Source organism: Coffea arabica, chromosome 2c, assembly GCF_036785885.1.
Source record: "Coffea arabica cultivar ET-39 chromosome 2c, Coffea Arabica ET-39 HiFi, whole genome shotgun sequence".
Classification (NCBI taxonomy): Eukaryota; Viridiplantae; Streptophyta; class Magnoliopsida; order Gentianales; family Rubiaceae; genus Coffea; species Coffea arabica.
In genome coordinates this window covers 25,276,756-25,295,950 of record NC_092312.1, presented here as the reverse complement: position 1 = coordinate 25,295,950, position 19,195 = coordinate 25,276,756, and the positions used below count along the sequence as shown (strand labels likewise).

Sequence of the window (19,195 nt, the reverse complement as noted above, 5' to 3'; positions counted from 1 at the left end):
GAAGAAAACCACTACTTTAGTTCCCTTCTATATTTGTTTACACTAAATATTTAGGATTACCTACTGATGTCAAAATACTTTTAATCCCTCTTAAATAAGGAGAGCCAAAGTTAGTCTTATATTTAGTTATTTAGTTAGATCAAATTTCTTAAGGATTTTCTCTTAATCTTTTGGGAAAACACTTTAATTGCCTCCTTCTTTTTAGATAAAAATTAATACCCTCCTAAACAAATACAGAGCATTGTTTATTGGAGCGGAAGGTCGTACTAAAAATTCTCTTGATAGTTAAAATAAACTTGACAATGTTGCTTATAAATTCGCTCCCAATTTGCGAGAAACTTAGTTTAATCCCTCCTTTTTTTTATTTTACAAAGATTGATTCCCTATTAAAATAAGTTTAATCCCAAAGTATTACTCATTGGAGTCAAAAATCATACGAAAAAGTCTCATAAGAGTCAAAATTAAGTTCTGTATAAATCCACCGAAAGCCCAGGCCACTTTAAATAGCAAATAAAAGGTCGTGATTCACACTACCCGTATAATAGAATCCTATAAACAAATTGGTTGTGGCAAATCATTTGCTGTTCTTCCCTTTGTTTCCGAGGAAAAAAAAATTATTTTAGTTTGAAGGGGAATGTCATCATCTTCATCGTCAGTATCATCAACCATGGAGAACTTAATCCTGCAACTCCACGACATCTCTGCCGTAAAATTTGGCAATTTCAAGTTAAAATCAGGCATCTCTTCTCCGATCTACATAGACCTGCGTCTCATAGTATCTTACCCTACACTTCTCCGGCAAATCTCCCAAACCCTCGTTTCCACTCTCCCTACCTCCACTAGGTATGACGTCGTTTGCGGTGTTCCATACACCGCCCTCCCCATTGCCACCTGTGTCTCCGTCGCCAACAATATACCCATGCTCATGCGACGCAAAGAGGTTAAAGACTATGGCACTGCCAAAGCCATTGAGGGCGCCTTTGAACCTAACCAAATTTGTCTCATTATTGAGGACCTCGTCACCTCCGGCGCATCGGTTCTCGAAACCGCCTCTCCCCTCCGCCATGCGGGACTCAAAGTCACCGATGCCGTTGTTATGATCGATAGGTACTACCAACTATCAATTCTTGAACCCTATACATGTAATTGTCCTGTGATAATTAGTGTAAAATTCGTGCATCAGTACAAATGTTTTTTTTTCCCCTTATTTGAGTTGTTTCTTTGATACTGTCTTTTGCTTGTTTACCACTACTGTGAATGTTTTTTTGTCTTTTTTTTTTTTGGATGAATAGCAATGAGCGATTGCGGTTAGGCTTTCGTGAAGTGCTATTTTCTGGTCTTTTGATCCTATTAAATTTGATTTGATATCTGAGGAACAACTCAGTTCAATAACAAATTTATTATCAACACCATGTTTTATTTTCACAAGATTTAATCGTTTTTGGGTGAAAGGGAACAAGGAGGGCGGGAGAACTTGGCAGAAAATGGGATTACATTGCATTCAATGGTTAAGTTGACTGAGATGGTGAGGATACTGAAGGAAAAGGGAAGGGTGTCAGAGGAAACAGAGAAGATGGTGATGCAGTTTTTGGAGGAGAATCGGAAGGTGGCAGTCCCCGTGGCTGCTCCAGAAAAGGTCAAGTTTAGGTTGCCATATGGCGAGAGGGTGAGACTGGCAAAGAATCCAACAGGGAAAAAGTTGTTTGAGATAATGATACAAAAGGAGACCAACTTATGCTTGGCTGCTGATGTTGCGACTGCTGCTGAGTTGCTTGATATAGCAGACAAGGTGAGATTTAAGCGAAAAAAATTAAATAAAAGAACAGTGGCAAATGTGCAGGAATATATCTTTACTGTTCGAACTTCTTTTGTTTTAGGGAGGGTGACTCCGCCTAATGGAATGCTCTATAGCTCTTCAATCTTCCTTATCTTTGTGAGGGCCAGGCAGTAATGGATGGGAAAACATTTTCCTTTGTTAAGTGCACTGTTTAAGATTGGGGATTTAAAGTGTAAAATGATTAGATAGTTCTTGAAGATTTATATAGAGTTGGAGGTAGAAGGAACCATAAGAAAGAAATCTTTATTGCTTATAAATGGTCATATTTTTTGACTCCCTACCATCTCAATGGAATTATATGTTTGAAAGAGAACTTGGGAAATCTAAAAGGTGTTGTTTTTATTCTTACTTTTTACATGAACGAATGGTTGAGAACTGTCACAAGGAAATCATTACTAGGATGAAGAACTGTTTGATAGAATGCTTGATTTGAGAAAGGATGAAAAACAATGCTGGATAGAATTTTTTTCCTGTTTATTAGAAGCTGCTTTTGAAATTGAAAGCTATTATGGTTCTCCTCATATTATGACACGTGTGAGGGACGGTGCTTGACAATTTTCTAAAACAATCATTTTTTTTGGGGGTTTTTGTATACAGTTGTGTATGACAGCTTCTTTTAGGTTCTTCCCAAAATTATAACACATTCTAGGCACAGTGCTTGATTGTCGATTGGTTTAACGAATATGATTTAAAAGTTTACAGGATTTTTTTGAATGTTAATGGAAGAATATTACTTCTGTTGATATTTTTTATCATATTAGAAGACAATTACCAGGTTGAATCTGTGGGTTATGCCCTTTTAGTACCTCTTAATATACCTTATTATATTCAAAGGATCAGAGGTCCTCTATAGAAAGAAGATTAACAGGATGCTGTCTTGGATAGTTAGGCCAGTGCAAATCACTAGGCGTTGTTGCAGGTTGTTCGTTGCATTACTAATTACAATGTTTCTTTGCAAGTGTAGATAAAATTAATATATGGTTCTCTGCATTCTGTTCTATCATAAAATTTCTGGGATACCAAAATCTTGAGGCTCATTTAATTATTAGTTATGTTTCCTTCTGCTTTTATGAAAATTACAGAAGATTGAACATTTTACTTTCTAGCGAATTAAAGAAGTCTTACCCAAAGTGTGAACTGGAGGCTCTCTCTCTCTCCCCCTCTCTTTCTCTCTCTCTCTCTCATGCACACGCACACAGAGAAAGCCTTCTTACTTTCCAGAGTTTGATAATTGAACCCTCTTCCTCCTTCATTCTTGAACAGCCTCACTCCTCCAAGGCTGCCTCACTATTCTTTCTCTGCTTATGACCAGCATTAAAAGCATAAATACACTTATATACTACATTCGTGATGGAGGCACTGCTGTTAAATTCCTTTTCACTGTGAAGTTGTGGGTGGGATTAAGGAGAAGAGATGATAGCTGCATTTGTTGATGAGACTTGGACAAAACCTCTGTTAGAATAGCTATCCTAGTCAGACGTCAATTGCGGTGTACATATATGCCCAATAGATGTATATTAGTGCCATATGGTATTGGTACTTACCATATGGTACTTGTTTATATCATGTTGAACAAAATATTTCGTTTGTTTGTGCTTTATGGTAGATTATTTCCTTTATTTCTCAATCAACTGCACTGGTTTTGTCCCGAATAAAGAAAACATGTTACTAGTAAGTAGAAGAGAACAACATATGGAGGATGACCAGTGCTGAAAAACTTATTTTGCTTGTATGCCTATGGATATTCTTGCAGGTTGGACCTGAAATCTGCATGCTGAAAACCCATGTGGATATCTTGCCTGATTTCACCCCTGATTTTGGCTCTAAACTTCGCTCGGTAAATTTCGGTCTTTCAGCTTTTTATAGGATCAACTTGAATGCAAATAAAGGTGTTGGCCAAAACAATGGACATTTGCTGTCTTGCTGTTGTGTTCTAACTTTTAGGTACTTGGGAGGAAGGCTTGGAGAATTGATTTCCTTTGCATTTATATTGTGACACATTTAAGCAAGCCCCCACCCCTTTACAAACTTCAAAAAGGAAAAAGAAAAAGTCTGGCAGTGCTTTGCTCATATTTGTGAATAGTGGTGTTATTCTTTAGATTTTAGACATATTAAGATGATATAACCAGGCTTAATGATTTCTGTTTATTTGACTTCATCCTTGTAGATTTCCTAAAACTTGCTAATGTATTGCCTCTATTTCTTTTGTTTTGTTAAGGAATGCACTTCATAATTTTTCTTGCTTGGGATAATTATTAAAAGGCCATCAATAGCGTATGTACTGTTCACTTGCCTGATGAACAGAGTGGTTTTGGGTATCAAGATATGTATGTAGAGAAAACCAGTTAGGTAGTTAGATACGCATAACTTTTCCTACCCCTTGTTTGAAAGATGCCAATTGGGTAACAACCTTTGGCGCCTGTAGCAATAAGACATGGTAGCAGAATGTCTGTTTAATGAAATGCTCATGGACTGAGATTGGTAATTTGATTCTATTTCTTCTGGATTATGCTAAGTATCCATTCATTTCAGTGGCAATTTAGATTTTTTTCCCATCAAAAATAGTGTAGAATGCTAACTAATGTCTTGTCAATTGAACTGTCAGCTTGCATAGATTAATATGCTTGTCTTGTTGAGACTTGAGGGTTTTCTTGCAATTCCAATGTTGAATAAAAAATCTCAATTATCTACTGCCACAGTTTTCACAGATCAGCACTATAATCAGTTGTGTTAGATTATTCTTACGGAGGCAGTAAAGCTATCTATAGGCTGTTATGCTATTAAAATAGCTTTGCCTAATAGTGCTTCTATTCACAATGCATCCTTCACTTAGAAATTATTTATACTTTGACAATTCTTCCCATTTTATCTGCTTCATGGTTGTCTTGAGGTACTTAAAAGTGAAATTTTAGCCAGTTCAATATTTGGTAAAATTGTGAAACACAGGATAAGTTTCTTGAATCTGATTCCATATGTTTCTGTCTTGTCTCCCAGTTGACTGATTTTGAACTTAAATTTGCTCTTTCCATTTGAACAGCCCTAATTTTACTGGTTTCTTGCTTTTTATAATACTCTGCATCATGCTTTTGTCTTTGGGAAACAAGCAGAACAATGAGAATCTATCACATGTTTTGATAACACGATTCTGCAGTGTATTGAGGTTTTTATTAGCTGAGTTTCCTGAATGAAAGCTAATCATGAAATATTTCTGAAGATTGCAGAAAAACATAACTTCTTAATATTTGAAGATCGTAAATTTGCTGACATTGGTAATACTGTGACAATGCAATATGAAGGGTGAGACCACAGCTCCCTGCAATATATGTTCATTTATCCTTTGATATTTACAATCAAGTGTCAAAAAATTTGCTTGTATTTTCTGCAGGGGAATCTTTAAAATATTGGATTGGGCAGATATAGTCAACGCTCACATTGTTTCAGGTCCGGGAATTGTTGATGGGTTGAAATTGAAGGTTTGGATATGTACTTAATGTTTATTTTTTTTTCAGTGGTGAGCTTCTAGAGATACTTACATTTGATTGGAATGCTGTAATTAGGGTTTGCCTCGTGGTAGGGGCTTGTTGCTACTAGCAGAAATGAGTTCATCTGGTAATTTCGCTAAAGGAGATTACACAGCTGCTGCTGTCAAAATTGCTGAGGGCCATTCAGATTTTGTTATTGGATTCATTTCTGTTAATCCTGCATCATGGCCTAGTGGACCAGGAAATCCAGCCTTAATTCATGCAACCCCTGGTGTTCAATTGGCGAAAGGTGGAGATGCTTTGGGCCAGCAATATAACACCCCATTTTCTGTAAGTTCAATTTTCTTTTATCAGGTCTTCCTTGTAGTTCCATGCACTAGCAAACAGATTAAGGGGATTACTTCCTTTTGGTGCAAATTTTGCTATTGGTAAGAGGCCTAGTTGGATTTAGTTTTTAGAAGTTCTGGACATCTTTTCGTGCATTAGGCACCAAGTTGGCAAAAACTTTTTGGGCTGTGTGCTGAAATTGAGCATTGTAAATGCAAAAATTGATTAACACAGAAATCATACTTAACGAGAGTTTACCATTTTAATCTTGCGTTGTCCTGCAAAAAAAAAAAAAAAAAACTGCAAAAATCGAGATCAAGTGCAATGTGCTGGCTAGTTTTACAATGTGTAACAAGAAATTTCATGTTATTTGGATAATGGTGATAAAAATTACAACCTTTAAGCTTAATTTGGTGCTTTTCACAACTTTGAATCGTATTTGGGTGTAGGCTGTAGCTTGATTATTATTTTAATTGGGTTTGAACAAATGTTCATGGGGTCAAGCTCTAGTCAATTTCATCCGTTTGATTAGGCAAATTTCAAGGTTTTTCTCCAGTTGAGTCCAGTTTAAAATTTTGAAGTATTTTTGGGGTGGGCTCAAATTTGGCATTGTAAAAGTAAAAATTGATTAACACAGAAATCATACTTAATGAGGGTGTACCATTTTAGTCTGCGTGCCCTGCGAAACCAACTGCAAAAGTTGAGAACCAGTGCAATGTGCTGGCTAGTTTTACACTGCTCACATGCATAGACTGCAGAGAATACTTAGGGTTATGATTTTTTTGATCGCTGACTGGATTTGTATGTTTTTTCTTTAAGGAATTTCCTAATTAGATAGCGTAGAAAAATTTTACATGCTTATGTAATAACAACCCTCGTATGATCTGACATAAGCATGTATTTTTAGGTCATTTCTGAAAGAGGCAGTGACATAATAATTGTTGGGCGTGGAATTATAAAGGCTGCTAACCCTGCTGAGGTAGCTCGGGAATACAGGCTTCAAGGATGGGATGCGTATTTACTTCATTGCAAATAGAGAAGCGGATGCAGATGTGTGTTTCCTTTTCGGCTTGTTATTACAAAGATTTGACGGGTTTTTTGAAGCCTTCAATGCATTGTTTCCACAAATAAAATCAGAGCTAGCGTGCAACGGTGTGTTTCCCCAATTTTTAGCATAAGTGCTTGGGGCTGCCAATTTCATTCAATGAAGTTGCCTGGCTATGGTGTTTGATTGAATATTGTCATGACAGAAACAGATTGACTGCATCAAGCTGACGTGAGATTCACTGATGTGCTTCAAATAAGTACTGATGAAGCCAGTGAGAATCTTAAAACTCGTCCATTCATCTTCTTTTTGACTAGTTGCAAACCCTTGTCAATCGGTCCAGCATGCACAGACCAAAAAGCAAAAAAAAAAAAAAAAGAAGGCCTTAATAAGCAATCAAGTATGAGCGGTTCATGTATGAACAATCTTTTGTAGTTTATCTGAAATAGATTACGGTCATTATGGTTTACGCTATAAGTCTACCAATTGAGATTTCGGTTATAATAATACATTCCTTAAGGCTTATGCTATAAGTACACTAATTGAGATTTGTGAATGTTGTCTTTTCCCTTGAAAACTATATGCAAATCCATTTTCACTTTGATATTTTTGAGTCCATACATGGTTGAGGAAAGTCAACTCTTATTCTCTATCTGCGTATTTAATCACTTTAATTTTTTTTCCCTCCTCCTCTCCCTCTCTCTCCCTCTTGAAGATGAATAGACATTTCATGTTCTTATTTTACTTATTTTTAACCACTTATTTTTTATTTTTTTAGGCTCGAGCCGTGTGGGTCAAGTTGTGTTGTTGTTGTTATTATTATTATTATTTACATATAAAAGCTTTAGAGGCTCCAATGTACAGCTAAAAAAAAAAAAAAGTCCCAATGTACAACATCTTATGCAAGTGCTTAAAAGTCTGAAATTTACTTAATCATTGCATTTCATCCCCTTTTCTCTGTGTTTTCACGATAGCCTTCTACTTTTGTTATGGAAATTGTTTTTCATATGATTCCATATCTGCTTTTATGTTTTCCCGGTCAGCTACCGCTGCTTCACTTAACACAAGCTTCTGAAGCCACTGTTAATTGAGTAGCTGAGTAGCTCGAAAGCTCGTTAGAGCTCGACTCGTTAAGGCTCAAGCTCGGCTCGTTAATTTTGGTTAACAAGTCGAGTTCGAGCTCAAAACATGCTCGTTTAGTTAACGTGTCGAGTAAGTTCGGCTCGTTTGATACTCGAGTAGTTCGTTAGAGCTCGTTAATGAAGGGCATCTTTGTCATTTTAGAAATTAAAATTATAAAAATTAAAAATTATAGGTTTTTATTAAGGTTAATTTGCACGAGCTTGCACGAGCTCGTGCTCGTGAAGCTCGACTCGTTTGTGATAAACGAGTCGAGCTCGAGCTCCGCATGTATATTTAACGAGCCGAGTTCGAACACATTTTAAAACTCGTTTTCCTAACGAGATCGAGTCGAACTCGGCTCGAATTAAACTCGAGTTAAGTTCGGCAGCCAAATACTCGGCTCGATTAACAGCTCTAATTACCAGATATTTGCCAATCCTTCATCTTCCTTCATCTTCTCCAGAGGCCCTAACAATAAAGGAGCAGGCCATTTTTTTAGTGCTATCCAGTTTTATATATACGTCACTCAAACCCACAAAAATAACAGGCGAAGGAGAGGAGCACAGAAAACCACCACCACCTTTTTCTTCTTTTCATACTTGCGGGAAAACACAGGAGAGTCTTTGAGCAAGAAAATGTATAGCAACGGAGACTCTTCTTCTCCGGAGGACTCCAATGGCGAATCAAATGAAAAGGCTCAGAGATCGATCAGAGTTATTAATCCCACGTATCTGATTTAGTTTTGCAGTTTGTGATGCGATTTGGGTAGTTCTATGTCATCTAGGAATTGTTTGTTGCACAGAAAGTGGCTAAAACGAAAGAGATGTTGTCGAAGCAAGCAGGTCAAACCAAACAGATCTTGTCTAAACATGCAGACAAGATTGCCAAACGGGTGTAATGGAGTAAGAAGCTAAGAAATGCAGGAGGAGTGAAGGCGTGAAGTAAAATGAAAAGAAAGCGTGGCCAGGCAGAAAGTTGTGTAGAGAAGACGTGAACTAAGGAGGACAATCATCAAGCAGTGCACAAGAAAGACAAAGGCGTGAAAGCAGGGAAGGAGAAGGCGCGAGGGAAGCCGAAGGCGCGAACGGAGAAGCACGCCTTTTCTGGGTTCATGCTATTCTTGCTGAGACCAGTCATTCCAGAAGATTCTCTCTCACATGGCAACCGTTTCATTAGCAAGTGGGAGGAGTTTGTTAGAAGTAGCTTCTATAAATAACGTGATCATGTAATTTGTTTGGGCATCATCCAACTAGATTCTTGTTATTGTAATCAGAAAGGGAATATCCCTTCTGTTAGTTCTTTCTCCTCAAGTTCTTCCTGCATTCTTCTTACCCCTCCTTCCCTTTCCCGCCAATTCTTTTTCAGTATCCAATTTGAAGTTTATTCAATAATAGTGAAGGTGATTATCGAACTTAATTCAGCTTGAGTGCAGTTTATATCTACCTATTAATCCAATTATCTCCATTCCTGCAACATTTTCCAGTTCTGTACCACAACAACGGGCTGAAGAGCACGAAAGATTCATGAACAAGGTAATCAAGTAACCGACCGACCAAAACCCACCATATGTTTGTCAGATGGTCTCAGTGGCTATTAAAAGAACAACTTTGTAGCTCATATTTGTTTCGGGGATTCATAGTTTATTTACTTTTACTAGCATGTTTGCTTATGGTTTGGTGACCTGGGATGTCGATTTTAGGTTGCATTGATTGGGAGCTTTTTGGGTTGATAGGTGACTTATTTGTTGAGTGTTCTTGGGTTTGGAACATTCTGCTTTCTGTTGGGTGCCAGTGAGTATTACATTCTTAAGATTTGATAATTCAGTTATCTTTATCCCTCGAATAATTAGTTAGGCCTTGTGGATTGTCATTTGCTAATTTGCTTTTGCGGTTCTTTTCTATTGTGGCGCAGGGCCTCAAGATGTCCCTTATGCACATTGTTTGCTCTCTGTCATATTTGTTCCTCTACGGTGGATTTATTATCGATACAAGAAATGGCATTATTATCTCTTGGTAAGCTCTTCCTGTTTTGCAACTTCTTGTTTTGGCCCATTTAACTATACGAATATTTTTTGTTTTGCGTATCTCGGTTATTTAGATGTTTTGTCGAAGAGGTTCTAGAGTCCTAATTAGACAAAATCACTTTATGTTTAGTTGGAATTCTGATGGTACATGTTATCTGTGAATTTTTCTGTTTCAGTGTAGACTTCATCTCCTACAAAATGTACTTTCTCTTGTGTCGCTATGTACTTCTTTTGCCATTCAGGACTTCTGCTACTACGCCAACACACTATTCTTGGTCATGCTTCTTTGTTTTCCTAGAAATGAGAAGTTTTTCATGATTTGCTTCTCTTTTGCAGAGGTAAGCAATCAATCTGGAGATGCCTTGTTTTCATCTAAATGGCATTAAGATTTGCTTCTTTATGTCTTGACTCCTCACATAACTGCAGGGTCCACTGGCTTGGGCACTGATTGTGTGGAGATGCAGCTTAGCCTTTAATTCTTTCGACAAAATTGTAAGCGTCTTCATACATCTTTTGTCTGGTAAGTTGGACATCCTTCTCTACAAAATAAGACAAAGGAACTTAAGAACTTTTTGATCCAACTTCGGCCCTTCTTTTCCTTGATCCCCAAAGCAAAAGCTGCAAAAATTATCTGTGGAATTCTTGATACGGTGGCCAAAATACCTGCCACATCTGATGTTCAGATTGCCCTATGCAAGGAAATTGTGCAATAGACGCGTGATGAGAAGTGAACTTTCCTTCGTTAGCGCATTGAGGCAAAGCTTGCAGCTCTATTGATGAAGACCAAGGAAGATTCCGAAACTTCAGCTCTCCTTTCTGGACCAATCAAGGAGGTGAGAGGATATAGCTTTCATTTTATATGGTCTTTTGCACTTGTATAATTTCTCTCATGGGAAAGTTTCATGTTTTATGTCTCTGCAAGTTCAGAATATAGGAAAGCTTCAGCTGAGTCCATTAAGTGCTCTTTTTATCACTTGAATTTCTTCATTTCCAACCTCCCATGACTCAAGTACTGATTTACCTTGACAGCTTTGCTCAAAAAGCATCCTTTAGTTGATATAAACTTCTTTTCCTGCAACTGCTTTATAATTTCATACTACAGACCGGCTTTTATGTATTAATTGTTTTTTGAGGACTTGCAACAACTGAATGTTGAACAAACAGCTCAAGAAACTTAAGCACATAATCAATAACTAATATGTTTCCTTGCTCCAAATCATTATGTTGTCTCAAAAGTTGAGACAAGTCCAAATCTATTTGTTTAAGTTTTGTTTTACCTTCTTTTATGATAGCCATGATATAAAAAATGATGCAGTTTTTCTTAATGAGTTTGAAGACCAAATCCGACTTAAAAATAAATAGAAATGGAATAAAAGAAATGTAGGAATCACATCTAGGTTTTACTACTGTGTTACCATTAATTGCTTGAGTCCTGATGAACTTTGAATTCGATAAGTGCAATTCTAATAAGTATTATTGACGATTTGGAATTCCACTTTTGGAGGTCGAAAGTTGGAGTCAAGTTATGCTCCTAGAATACCTGCTCTTTTTTTTTAGTGTCTTACTAGACAATTTCACATAATTATTTATCTAAATGTTGATGTTTGAATAGTTTATCTAGAAAATTGCATAAAAAGCGATTTTTCTGATATGATCTAGAGAACCATTTCATGAGTATTGAACTTTGTCCCTTCTAAGTACCCCAAAGAACCTTACGCCCAGCCTTCTGCATTTAGATTGCGTAGAATTCTATGATCCTCAATTGTTCCTCGTTCTGGAACTGCTCAGAATCTAGGTAACCTTGGGAATGACTTTTGGTAAACGTAACAAGTCCCTCATGAGAGACTGGTATCATACAAAATATGGAAACCAATGTTTCATTTCCATTCTTTAACCTCCTTATCAGAAAGAAATAGATCCAGCATGGCAGACTGGTAGAAAATTGAAAGTTTCAAGGATCTAAAGGAAAACCAACTCATAACTAAGGCTCTCAATCTTAATTTCTAAGAGCTATCATTTGTGTAAATTTGTCATCTTTTGTATTGAAGTTAATTCTTTCAAAAATAAAAAATAAAAAAAAATCTTTAGCAAGCCACATATTAGTACAATTCAATGATACTTTCTGCTAATATCCTCAGAAGTTAGACCTTTTGCTACTGCAAAATAATGAAGCCAGTTTTCTTATTGTTCACACCCCAAACAAATAAAAAATTCATTTACAAAACTGCTTCTCTATGTAAGATATTTTAGTAAAAAAATTTTTTCAAGCTAAAAATAATAAGTAATGTTTTCTAGCAATTGGATCATTTTGAGATTGAGCCAAGCAGCCAGCATTATAGAACAAAAAACACCTAACTTAACGTTGAGATAGGTGGAATTATTGCAACAACCAACCGCCAGCAACACAAACTACAGTCATACTACTACTACTTAATGCATTTCCTCTCTGCAATACCATCCACGTTTGTTTGGATTGAGCATTATTTACCCACTTTTATTTGCTTACATCATCATTACAATTTCCAATACACCTTTTTACCTTCCCAATTACTTTTTTATCTCACATACATCACATCACAAAAAGTGCTACAGTAAAAATATTCTAAATAATCCCAAATAACTTACAATCCAAACAAAATCAGTCTTTCTTGATAAATACAGAGAAGAAAAAGGAATCAATTTTTAGCTAATTAATTTGTAGAGTAGAGTAGCTAATCAATTTAATTTGAACAAGTACAATATAATTCTTCTGAATGTTTTTTTTTTACAAATGACTATAATATCTTTTTGTCATGCTTAACCTTCTTGTAGTAAAATACTTATTTTCCCGTACTGGACATTGATACCCTTTTAAACATAAGGGACAGGCGTAAAGATAATCATTTATGGCAGAAAAGGGATATCCATAGATATCCAAACATCTGAAACATTACGATCTCTACATCTTCGCTGCCAGCTACCATTGCTTCAATTCTTGAGTCAATTTTCATCTCAGCCACTAGCCCTTCTGAGTCAATAACTCATACCATTGCTTCATTTACTGAGCTAGCTTATTCTTTTACAAATATCCTTAGGAAATGTTCAAAGAACAGAGGTTACTGTTGATTACATTTGATCTGCTCTCCTTGGGGGCATTTTTGTCATTCCAACCTCTTGCTTGATCTTTTTCTTAAAGCTCATACAACTGATTACTGCTTTTGCTGGGAAAATACCTTTTTTCTGCCCTTATTACAAGCTTTATGCAAATGTTAGTTATTGCTGAACTCTCATGATGTTACCCTTATTACTCATTCTTGCAATTGTATGTACACAACTTTTTGTATGTTCAAAAAATTGATTACTGAGTGTTTATCATTTTGCAGTGAGAGTGTATATGAAGATGAGGAATTTGATGAGACCCAGAGGCAACTAGCTGCATTATTGGCCTCAAAGATTCAAACATGCTTTTCCTGTATCTTTAATTCTCTTCTTGTCTGTTTTATATAATAAATTGGATGATAGAAATAATGATCTACCTTACTTTGAAGTTTATGATTAAAGAAACTCGAAATCCTTCTAAACAATAGTTTTGTTGGAAGTTTTTGTTTTAAAGCCTACTTCTACAGAGTGCTCATCTTCTTGATTAATATTTTAGCATTCATTTTACCACGTTATGTAAAATGCATTTCAAGAAGAGGAAGCATAAGTTATTTTTGCTTTTGTATGCGTTCATTATTTATAACAAATCTGTCTCCCCTCTCAGGTAATTTGTTATTGGAATGAACTAAATCACTCATTGTTGTATGCCCTTGGAGCTGACCTTCTATTCGATGTATCAGAAGATTCATATTATGTCCGAAGTATTCTAGGTAGGATGTTGTTCTTGAATTCTGCCTTCTAAATTTGTTCAGTATTTGTATGTATTGCATTTATAAGCAAATAAATCATGGTTAGATAAATACTAATTTTTGACTATAAAGTGGCATTGGTACTACATAACTTAAATATGCATTTCTTTTTAACCATGGCATGCACGTCTTACTTATTTTTCTATTATATGCTTTTGTGTCTCAGCTAAAGCTATAGACGAATGTCCTGACCTCAAGACCAAGGCTGCTGAGTCAAATAAAGTAGCAAAGATAGATTCAAGATCAAAATTCATTGTTAAAAGGATGCTTGATAAGTATGTAAACTTCTGAAATGCTAGATTACACTATAGATTTAAACTTTTTCTCATTATCCCATTTTTGAACCTCTCTGTAGGTTTATAACTAACAGAAAACATCAATAAGCTGTGAGAATAGCCATAAAATACCAAAGATTGGATAAGATTGAGGAAGCAGTTATAAGAAGTGACAACATTCAAGTAACCCTATACTATTGTAATCATGTCTCTCACAGTTTTGTCAGCTCTAGAAAATATTAGTGTGACGTGGTTATATCTATCTAATTCATTCTTGTTAACCTTATTCATAATTCTAATTCATTCTTGTTAATCTTATTACTAATTCTAGAGAACATTAGTCCAAATATATTAGATGTCAAAATTTGAGAAATTCTGACCCTCAACTATTTTAATGCAGATACAACGTCTTCTTGTTATAGTATTCCAAAAACTGCCATCACCTGATTATTTAAGCATATGTCAGCTTCTCATGTTTTTGGATAGACCACAGGACATTGCAGCTGTATTTGAGAAACTCTTAAGAACAGAAAGCAATAATGATGCTTTATTGGGATTTCAAATAGCATTTAACCTTGTAGAGAATGAACACCAAGCTTTTCTTTTGAAAATGAAGGACCAACTTTTCAGTCTCAAGGAAGATGTTTACGCTGAGAGGTTATGAAAAAGAAAAGGAATACTGTTTGGAGAGATTTCCATACAGTTGACATTGCAATTCTTATATAGTTATTATAACTAAGGCATTTTCCCTATTTTCTTTTCTTTTCTTCCCAAGATAGTTTCTCAGTTTACTGGATTTCTTTGAAGTATTTGACTAATTGTTGGTTTTTTGCATATTACATTGCATGTCCTAATTCTCAACACAATAAAGCAATCTGTTGAGATGAGAAATAATATTTGTCATAATGCAACTATATATGCTAATAGCATTATGCATGCTGTCAGAACCGTCAACACTTTACTGTGCACCTGCTTTGCTCATCATTTTATATGTTGCATAATGATAAAAGTAGTCATTTCTATCTAACATTTTGCATTTGTTTAAACTCTTAGAACTGGCTCACCAGGGCTACAAATTAGGTTAAGTTTAGTGCAACAGCACTACGAGAAACACAAGCATTGTCTACTATAGGGAAGGCATAAATCAGTTCCTGTGTGATAGTCTAACAAGCGCTAATGCTGAGGTATTTGCCTTGTTGTGTTATGTAAAAAAGTACCTATTTTTATCTTTGCACTTTTCCGCCTTTTTTAAAAATTGTCTCCTACAAGTTATTCAACATAGAACCTACCTTAAAGAATATCCTTTACTTAGACATCTCTGCTTAATGTCTATAATCTATTTCTAAAATTAAAAGCTTAATGAATTCTCTCTTTTGAAAAAGTGAAATCAAAAGTCAGTTGGACATTTCTAACGATTTGGCATTGGGGATAGCTCTTGACAGTTTATGGAACAGAAGAAACAACTGATACACTGATTGAGCAGATAACTTGGGATCAAGACCCCATACTACGTTATGGATAAATGTATGCATTTGCATTGGCTTACAGTAGAACTGCAAACAACAAGGCCATTCGACAGCTGCTGCATTTTGCTGCATCAGAATTGAGTGACAATGTTAGGCACACTGCAGTTTTAGCACTGGGTTAGTTTCTCTTACGTTCAGGTTTGGCACTTGCACATGGTTTATGTTCTAGGCTATAAGAATTTGACACCAAGGCTTTACTTCTCCGAACAACTTTTCATATGATGTATTCGCTCTTAATTTTTTCTAACCTTCTACAGGGATCGATGAAAATGAACATATTGAACAATCCATCTAATTGAGTTGCTAATCTTAAAATGTAGACTCCTCAAATCGTCTCCCTGCTCTCGGAATCATATAATCCACATGTTCATCAAAGTCCAGTTCTTATGTTTGGCATATCATGTGCTGGTACTGGTCTGAGCGAGGCCATATCATTGCTGGAGCCTTTGACATCAGATGTGCCAGTGATTCCCCTGTTGATGCATTCAGGTAGTTTTTTGCCTCATTTAACAGTGATTCCCTGATTTTTTTTACCTTATTTAACAGACGGCAATTGGAAAAATTTATTCTGGATAAGCATCAGGACACTACGAGCAAGATGCTTGCAATTTGAGCATTAGGAATGTTGGATGCCACTATTCACTGATTTAACCTGAGCATAAAATCTCATTAATGCTGTACAATAACTCATAAGTATTAATCTTCTTGTTTCATTTTCTTCTCTACATCAGAAGTATACAGACTCTTATTTCTTCTGCTGCATTCATTTTAGATTACATCAACATAATGGATATTCAATGTTTTCCCATCTATTACTACCTCTATGCTATTATACTCGCACCTTCTCCACATACCAACTCCCCTGCTATTACTTTGACTAAAACTTTCCTCCTTGTGTAATGAAGATTGAGAAACGCAGCATTTTCATTTCACATTTAGTCACAATAGATGCATGATCTTTTTATTATAGAATAAAAAAAATGTTTTCGTTGACAATGCTTTATGTTGGATTTTTTTTAGTTGTTACAAGCTTTGCTCACGGACAATTTTGTAATTGGTAGATTCATGGTGCTGCAGAAAGGAAATCAGAACTGGAGCTCTTTGAATGGACTAAGCATTTTGAGCTCATGTGTAACACATAGTTCACGACACAAGCTTGAACTAGCGTGTCAGTTATTGCTTTTTTTTTTTTTTTTTTTTTATAGCAGCATGGACATTGTTCTTTAACTTTTTTAACAGGAAACTCAGTCTATTGATTTCTGCTCACACTTAATATCAGAGCCTAAAACATCATGCAGTGAAAGCAATTGCTCATGCTCATTCGTTGCAAGACACTTATTGCGCTTATAGATTGTATATACAACTTCCACATTGCTACTATTATCTGTTTCTTATCTTCGCTTCTTTTTCTCTTTCAACTTTTTCCCTTCCCTCACCCCTGTATAATTCTCTATATATTTAATCAAGTTTGTTTTCTCTTCATTACTTCTCAGTACAATGACAATTTCAAGCAGTAATCAATTATATAAAAAACTCAGACCAGTTCTCCTCTGCTCATCAAACAGAAAAGTGAAAATCAGGAATTGCTTAAACTCAATGACACCTTACTAATATATACTACTTTTCCATGGTAAGGAAGCTTGCTAACAGGTCTAAAGTTCCCACGCCTTGCATGGGAAGTAACCCCTAGTTTACACATACAAACACCCAAGAAATCAACTCAAACGCACACACGCACAAAAAAAAAAAATCAAAGTATATGCTTTATTTGCGTAATCACCTATTCAAAAGTATTTGTAATTGAAGGTGTGATTATTTGGGTTTTTTTCCCTAAATATACCTATATATATAGTGGCACTAAATTCAATAGTTATTCGTGAAAGCAAACATGATGCAACCAACCCATGTAAAACCCACGTCCGGGCTCATTTTTTTTATTAGTTTATTTTGCTCAATTAATTGAAAAGGCAAAATTACTATGGGTGAAAAAAATAATATAAAATTTATTAATAGGATAGGGTAGAGGAGTAATTAGGGTTAGTAAGGAGATGAGATAGAATAAGTGTTCATAATAAAGTAAAACTCATATCTAAACCACCTACTAGTGGGTAGTTGCTAGGATTTAGAATTTTATCAAAGCAATAGAGAGAAAAAAATTAACACCATTCTTACCTTTCTCTTGTCTGCCTCCCTTAGAGCAAGAATCCACTAAGAATAGAGGAGAAAGAGAAGACGTCGTTGTCGTCGATCAAGCAGACAACTAAGCACCTAGACCTGTAAGTTCCGAACGCACGCTAAAATTCTTTTTCTCTTGAATTTTATTAGTTCCACGAATTATTTTGAAAATTTCGAGTACATGTACATTGAGATATATTTATGCCTGTATGAGAAATTTAGAAAGATTTAGGTTTGGATTAGTAGGATTAGGGTATTAAATTCTAATTGTGGGATGAATAGGATTACCAATTTGTTGGAAGGTTATTTAAAAAAAAAAAGAAAAAAGAAAGAGGGGAAGAGCAGCGGCGGCTGCCGCTGCTGTTGTGTGCGTATGAGAAATTTAGGAAGATTTAGGTTTGGATTAGTAGGATTAGGGTATTAAATTCTAATTATAGGATGAATAGGATTACCAAATTGTTGGAAGGTTATTTAAAAAAAAAAAAGAAAAAAGAAAGAGGGGAAAAGCAGCGGCGGCTGCCGCTGCTGTTGTGTGCTTTGCTAAAGCTTAGCAACGCAACAACTGGGAAAAAAAAAAAGAAAGGAGGAAAGGAAAAGCCGCCAGCACAGGGCTGGCGACATGAAAAGGTTAACCTTTCGGCCAACTGAATGAAAAAAAAAAAAAAAAAAGAAGGAGGGAGAAAGTCGCCAGCGCATGGCTGGCGACAGAGGAACCAAATTGCCAAGGTTGGCCAGGAAAAAAAAGAAGTAGAAGTCAAGAATGGCTTGGCAAAAGCTTTGGCAACGCCAGTGGAGTGCAAGCCAATAGAAAATTTTTTTTCAATAGTTATGATAATATTAAATAAATAAACATATATATATATATATGTATGTATAATGGCAAGTATATTTGGATTAGAAAGATAGCATTGGCTTAGTGAATATTTAGTAAATAAATTTAGAAATAACTAGGCCATCTTTTATGGACTAACATAGGAACTAAATTTCAAAATCCAATCTAAAGATAATTTTCGGAGTTAAAGATTAGTCATTTAAGCTTGTACTTAATTAATTAAGTCTAGGATACTTAGATAGAAATCTAAAATATCTTAATCTAGCCTTATTAGATTAATTTATACAATGTAAGATAAGTCCTAGATGGTTAAACGAAGCACTTACAATCATAATAACAATAATAACAATACTAACGATAACACTGATAATCATAATGGATAATAATAAATCATAAATATGTATAGCAAGATAATAGTCAAGATAATAAATATGATGATGAATAATTATTTTCTTCTAAATTAGGAAACTTTACAAAAAGGAGAACCTTCCAAATTAAAGAATTTTCTAAAAATAGAAACTCTCAAATTTAAGAAACTTTTCAAAAATAGAAATCATCCAATTTGGGAAAATGCTACTAGGGTTCATATAATGGTCTAGACAAGAATCTTTGACTTGCTCAGAGTTTGTATATTTATGTATCTGTGGGAAATATCAACTAATTA

General features: G+C 35.4%; 1 protein-coding gene and 1 long non-coding RNA gene across 7 annotated transcripts; both read left to right on the top strand.

Annotated features, from left to right (window-relative positions):
- The first annotated feature begins 499 nt into the window (after window positions 1–499).
- On the top strand, window positions 500–6,997 carry LOC113726974 (uridine 5'-monophosphate synthase). The gene is made up of 7 exons (XM_027250902.2): window positions 500–1,107; window positions 1,453–1,789; window positions 3,591–3,674; window positions 5,052–5,134; window positions 5,223–5,310; window positions 5,395–5,649; window positions 6,554–6,997. Exons 1-7 carry the CDS (start codon window positions 635–637, stop codon window positions 6,680–6,682), a joined length of 1,449 nt encoding a protein of 482 aa, XP_027106703.1. The 5' UTR covers window positions 500–634; the 3' UTR covers window positions 6,683–6,997.
- A 1,723-nt stretch (window positions 6,998–8,720) lies between these two features.
- LOC113726976 (uncharacterized) lies at window positions 8,721–16,844 on the top strand. 6 transcript variants are annotated; one of them, XR_011839265.1, is made up of 14 exons: window positions 8,725–9,212; window positions 9,297–9,345; window positions 9,513–9,603; window positions 9,725–9,825; window positions 10,079–10,174; window positions 10,263–10,356; window positions 10,449–10,669; window positions 13,199–13,287; window positions 13,579–13,684; window positions 13,890–13,998; window positions 15,052–15,182; window positions 15,431–15,641; window positions 15,845–16,013; window positions 16,586–16,844. It is a non-coding gene; the product is annotated as an uncharacterized lncRNA (long non-coding RNA). The 6 variants fall into 6 exon arrangements; XR_011839267.1 differs by having other exon boundaries at window positions 8,721–9,345; window positions 15,431–15,662; XR_011839264.1 differs by having other exon boundaries at window positions 8,729–9,345.
- The last annotated feature ends 2,351 nt before the right edge of the window (window positions 16,845–19,195 follow it).

Excerpts from the sequence above, each read along its gene's own strand:
- LOC113726974 (XM_027250902.2), top strand. The coding sequence starts at position 635 with ATGTCATCATCTTCATCGTCAGTATCATCAACCATGGAGAACTTAATC. Across the intron at positions 1,108-1,452 it reads GCCGTTGTTATGATCGATAG|GGAACAAGGAGGGCGGGAGA; the intron begins GTACTACCAACT and ends TTTGGGTGAAAG. Across the intron at positions 3,675-5,051 it reads TTGGCTCTAAACTTCGCTCG|ATTGCAGAAAAACATAACTT; the intron begins GTAAATTTCGGT and ends ATATTTCTGAAG.